Raw genomic sequence first — 6000 nt, 5'->3', positions numbered from 1 at the left:
CCAATTACACTGGCCCAGATATTCTCAACGCTCTCGACAAAAAAAAAAAAAAAGAACCCAAAAAAGCTTGCTTCTAGAAAAAAAAAAAAAAAAAAAAAAAAAAAAAAAATGTCAACGATTGCGAAAGAACGCGCAAACGTGAAGCAGCACGAAGGGGTAACAGAAAAATAACCCAACCTTTTCCCAAGAGGGACCAAAGAGGCAGGAATAAAGGGACGCAGATTTTCGCGTCATTGCTTCGTAGGCCTCATCAGCGCACTCACGATTAGAAGCATACCGATTTTAATTTTGGAGGAACGTGGAAAGGAGCATACACTTGATCATCGCAGATTCGCCCAAGGCAACTGAAGAGGAAATACAAGTGCGCAGCAGTTTTTGACAGCCAGGGGAAGAAGCTTGTAGGGTGGGCAAACATAACGGAAGGGTGTGTTGGCCGAAGGAGTGTCGACATCGCCGGCATTGCAACTGTTTTCTTTTCCCCCCCCCCGTTTGTGTTCCTTTGTGGTTGTTGAAGCTTCCCCATTCCGCGCACACGGAGCGGCCAGCTTTGAGGAAGCCGAGCGGAGTGCCCACCAAAGGGGAAGGAAAAGCCGGACGCGCAGAGGAGACGCGTCGCGGGGGAAAACACTGATGTAGTGTCCCCGCATACACACAGAGATCCGGCGTTACCACAAAGGAAAAAAAAACAATGCTAGACAAGGGAAAAGAGGATGCAATTTTGCAGAGTGCCCTCCAAATATGCTTGAGGAAGGAGGAGGCGAGTAACGCCAAGGTGTATCTAGAGTCGTATGAAAAGGAATTGAGCCAAACGAGTAAGGAGAAGAAGCCCCCATATCTACAGATTGATAATTTATATTTTATCCTCCTGCACAAAATAGCCTACCTGCATAAGAACAAGAAGAACTGCCTGACTTACTTGTGTTCCTGTTCGGCGAGGCTGTCTGATAAAACACTCTTCAAACATGTGCAGCTGGAGAGTAAGCAGTTGGAAGATGTAACGAATGAGATCAACGACCAAATTATAAATAGTGTAATTATTTATTTGGAGAATTTAGATATGTACCCAGAGGTGAGCATCCCAGCGAAGGAAAGGGTTAAGACGTTTTATGAATTCCTGAAGGATTCATGTACCTCTCGTTTTTTAAAAAAAGCTTTATTGGTGATTGAAGAAAATGATAAGAATGAAGAGAGACAGGAGGATAAACAAATGAATAAATTTTTTACTCCCATTGTGGATCTGCTTTTTGAAAATTTGAATGGAAGAAATTTGGTGTATCCAAAAAATGACGTGGCCGTGTTGTTAAAATTTCTCTCCAGCTTTAAGCAAATTGCTGAACTCATCATTTATAATAAATCGATCTTTTTGCATCTCAACTTGAGAGACAAAATAAGGGACTGTGCTTTGTCCGGCGTGGACACTGCTGCAGGCGAAAGCGGCATTTCTGCCACCCATGGAGGATTCAACGCAGAGAAACCGTGTAGTAAGGATAAGGAAATAAATTCGTGCGGGTATAACCTGCAGTTGAACAGTCTCCTGGGGAGATTAATATCCCCCACAGTTATAACCATGCCAAATATTACTAACAAAGAGGAGATTGCTATGTACAAATATTTTTATAATAGTGCAACGAACTCCCTGAACAAAATGACGTTGGGGGCTTTGAAGAATACATACGTCATGTTGAGGAGGGACACGGATTGGATATTGGAGAACTGCGTGGAGATTATAAAAAATTTACTTAAAGCAGGTGCGGAGAGTAAGAAGCGAGTCTTGTTGTGGTTGTCTTGCATTATCATTTCGAACGAGAAGAAGACGAAAATTATGTACCACTACTCCACATATCCACAATCATTAGACGCATCTTATGGGTTGTTTTTAAAATTGTTAGGAGAGAATTCCTACGGTTTTTGCCTGAACATGTTTTGGGTTCTACTATGTCTTTGTGAACCCATTACAATGAACAAGATCAGCGACTTCGACTTATTTTTCTTCCTGAGGGATGATCCTTTCTCAAAATTTTTATTAAAAAATATAACAAACCAATCTTCCTTCGAAGAAAAATCAAATGTCGAAAAAATAAAAGAGAAAGTAAAAAATGCAGAGTGCTTCAAGAAGGAACCTAAATTTATAACCACCATTTTTTGGATCACGTTTAAATCCCTTAGTGTCTTTTTCAAACCAGCCATTGATGAGTTTATCAGGATAGTACAGAAGGTTCCAAATGCAGAGGACAAAAATTTTTACTATATGAATATACATACATGGAAAATTTTTTTGTACAGCTCTCGTTTTATTCAACTGTTATTTAAATTTTTACACTTGAGCATTGCCTACTTTTTGCATGTGGCATATTTGTACGACATGGAAGGGAATGCTTGCACAGATATGATAAACAGTTTGAGTGAGCACAATGGAAACTTCACCCACTTGGTGTTGAAGTCTTGTCCTCCTCCCAATGAAAAGAATTATTTCAGGAGGGGTAAAACTTTTGGTAGCCTCTCTCTTTCTGCGAATGTGCGTGACGGTCAGGTTGATCAAACTGAGGAAGGTGCAGAAAAGCGAGATGAAGAAGAGCGAAGCTCGGAAATTCCCCAAGAAGAGGTGGGGGGTTTGGATGGAGCGCAGGGTCAAAGGGGGAGTGACAACTTAGAGAGGAGTCCTCATGATAGCGATCATTTATTTGCATCCCCCCAATTTTCAATAATCCCGACTTTTTTCCTAAACGATATATTTGACATAATTTATTTACTGTACGAATTGGACACTTTTAAAAGTCCAGGGAATGAAAATTTCATGAGTTACCTAAATGTGGATCTGTTTCTAGCCTTTTGCATTTTCACCATGTTGAGTGAGAACCACATAAAGAGCATTCACCTGAGGTGCGAAGCGGCTCCGAAGACATTCACCTACCTATACAGAAGTGATAACATGAAAAAGATTATAGAAGAATCTGATTTGACTCGAAAGTATATGATAAAATCTTTGACTTACGTTTTTATTGCATCGCAGAAGGGGGAGTACACAGAGAGGATGCAAACTAGGGTTCGCATTGTGGAAAATTTTAATAGCTTATTTTTGAACGAGATTTACGTGGATCAGTTTACACAGCTAGTTATTAAGAACAACAATTTGTTCGTCCACTTGATTCACCTACTTTTGAATGATGTAAACTTTTTGGTCGAGGAGGTCGTTTCCTACTTGTCCGAGATTAAACGTAGGGAGGATAAGAACAGGGATGACCAGGAGCGTGGGGAGAATGTGGCTGGTGGTGTGACAAACGGTTCTAGTAGCGTTAGTGGAGGTGTGGGGAGCTCTAATACATACGCCAACGCGACACGCAATAGTAGAGTGCCCACTGCCAGTGCGAACAGTGCCATGATGAACCCATATGGAGGAAGCGATTTAGCGGACAATGCACCGAACATGAACGAGTCGTATAACAGTGACAATAGTGATAATGATGAGGGTGGGGGAGGCAATGTCGGAACGGACATAAGGAATGAAAGTATGAGGAATTTAGCAGCGAGGACCAAAATGATCATTACCTACTGTTACAAGTCTTGTATTTTTTTGAATCTGCTTTGTAAGAATTACCCAAACAGTATAGTCACGTCAAATACTATTCTCTCCCAAATAGTGACCTGTTTGAATTGTTACTTCGATTATTTAGTGGGTCCAAAATGCTTAAACATAAAGGTGAAGAACATGGAGCAGTATAATTTTAGGCCTCAGTTATGGCTAACGAGTATTGTGGAGTCGTACCTCTTTTTACTGAACTCGGATAAGGAAAATGAGGAGCTACTTACAAGGGAAATTGCCAATGAAGGGAGGTACTACAAGCCAGAAGTATTCAACAAGGCCTACTACATATGCAAGAGGGAAGGCTTGTTGCGAAAGGAGGACTTGAATAAATTTAAAATTTTTTGTCAACAAATAATTGATATGAAAGATGAAGTAGAACTCTTCGACGATGTGGATGATATGCCTGATAAATATTTGGACCCCATTTTACAAGACATTATGTTAGATCCTGTTCTGCTACCCACATCTGGCATTGTCATAGATCGAAAGAATATTGAGAGACACCTGATGAGTGAACCCAATGATCCATTTAACCGAGCGCCCCTCACCAAGGAACAGCTGGTACCCATGCCAGAACTGAAAGAGGAAATTCACAAATTTATTAACGAATTGAAGCAGGAGAAGAAGAGGAAGAAGAAAATGAAACTTTTGGAGTTGGATGGTCAGAATGAGTCTGTGGACAAAGAGGGGGGGTTGGGAAATGAGGAAGACGCACAGGAACCGAAGGGAGAAATCGACCAGCAGGGCGAATCACTACGCGCGGGGGATACAAAGGACAACGAGCAGGAATGAACGAGGGGATCATGTGATTAAGAAGGGGAAAATTTTCAAAAAAAAAAGGAAAAGCGAAATAAAAGTTTGTTAAGCGGTTGTTTGAACAAGGGGTGTTTAACAAATAAAAGGAGCAACTTAGCGCCGCGTTGGCATCAGGCGTGCTAGTAGTGCTACACAAAATGAAATGTACAAACGAGGATTGGGGTCAGGAAGAGCCCAATAGGTGGTGTGTGTGCAGGGGGGCGATGTGGCCGGCTCCATGCCGCTTCCGAAGCTTTACGTGAATTGCCAGTAGCCGCCGGCTGCATAATCGCAACGTCCAGGCAAAGAGAAGTAACCCATCATATGGATCGGTAAACCTTAAATCCTATGATTGCGAAGCAAGCCAAAAGAACATACGTCTTCCAATATTTCATGAGCATAATTCTCTTCAATTTTTTACTATTTTGAACAAAGTGTAAAGTATTTTTGGACATGTCTTGCGTTTTATATTTCAGAGCTTTTATATTTCCCCTGGACTGATATAAATTATCAATGTGATTATTCATGACGGAATTAATTTTGTGTAGCTTTTGTTTAACTGCTATAATTTTTTCATCGCGACAACATTTATTAATGCCTTTAATTGTGCGCTGCAAAAATGCTTCTGTGGTGTGTATTTTTGAGGGGTTGATATTTTTGGCTTTATAATTTTGGCCAGAAAATAAATCGGACTTGGTATAGATTTCCAATTTCTTTAAAAATTCGAATGCGTAATTTTTGAAGTAAGCTCTCATATGTAACCCGATTAGAAAAAATGCCATTTTTTTTTCTGTACAAATTGTGAAGTAGATAATTTTGTTATCCCAATTGAGCATTTTTTTATTGCAGTGATTTAGTTTCCTTTTGCAAGCGCCTAGTATTTTTTTTATGGTGTAATTCGCGGCGGCGTCGAGTTCCTGGGGCAGGAAGCTACACTTGAACAAAATTTCCGCGTCTTCTATGGATGCTATGCAAACGTATTTGAAATGTTCGCCCTCACTTTGGGGTGGACTTTGATACTGGCAGTGGTACGAACTTTCATACTCACCTTGGTAAGGACTTTCATGTTTGAACTGGTACGAACTTTGATCCTCCACTTGATATGGATTCTGGTCTTCGCTTCGGTACTGACTGTCGTCTTCCTGTTGATATTCACTTTGGCTCTCACTTTGATGCGCGTGTTTGCGCCACCTCTTGTATGTGTACACCTTCCCCCGCGCACCGCGCTTCAGGTCGAAGCTGCCCATTTGGCTCCGTTCATATTCGTGCGATTGCTCGGCGCTAGTGTCGTTTACCTCCGTCCCGGTTTCCCCACTGTACAGACTATTCGAGTAGGCTAGTTCGTCATCCGATAGCATATACATTTTCGCAAATGGTTTCGTTTGGGCAAAAAAACAGGGGGGACGCAGGACATGTCCCTTTCTACACAGGGGTGCGCATTCGTGTACGCCTTTCCCACATGGGTTGTCTCAATAATGGAGGACGGATTTGTCGTCTCTTCGCAGCAGGATGCAGTTTTTTTTTTGGAGGGGGGGAAAAGAAAAGCGTCCCAATTTTTGCAACTTTCCTACGATTTCGTATCAGAATGGTCTATTTGGAGGGAGAAAAAAAAAAAAAAAAAA

The 6000-nt window shown here is 41.3% G+C and overlaps 2 protein-coding genes across 2 annotated transcripts; one reads left to right on the top strand and one right to left on the bottom strand.

Moving 5' to 3' along the window:
• Positions 1-688: 688 nt before the first annotated feature.
• AK88_00745 (uncharacterized protein) lies at positions 689-4375 on the top strand (the record flags this gene model as incomplete). Its single annotated transcript, XM_012478389.1, has 1 exon — positions 689-4375. One exon carries the CDS (start codon positions 689-691, stop codon positions 4373-4375), a length of 3687 nt encoding a protein of 1228 aa, XP_012333812.1.
• Positions 4376-4698: 323 nt separating this feature from the next.
• On the bottom strand, positions 4699-5742 carry AK88_00744 (uncharacterized protein; the record flags this gene model as incomplete). Its single annotated transcript, XM_012478388.1, has 1 exon — positions 4699-5742. One exon carries the CDS (start codon positions 5740-5742, stop codon positions 4699-4701), a length of 1044 nt encoding a protein of 347 aa, XP_012333811.1.
• Between the last annotated feature and the right edge of the window lie 258 nt (positions 5743-6000).

Source organism: Plasmodium fragile (assembly GCF_000956335.1).
Source record: "Plasmodium fragile strain nilgiri unplaced genomic scaffold supercont1.6, whole genome shotgun sequence".
In the NCBI taxonomy this organism is placed as follows: domain Eukaryota; phylum Apicomplexa; class Aconoidasida; order Haemosporida; family Plasmodiidae; genus Plasmodium; species Plasmodium fragile.
Note: the sequence above shows the minus strand (reverse complement) of the source record. Positions and strands in the feature narration are given on the sequence as shown.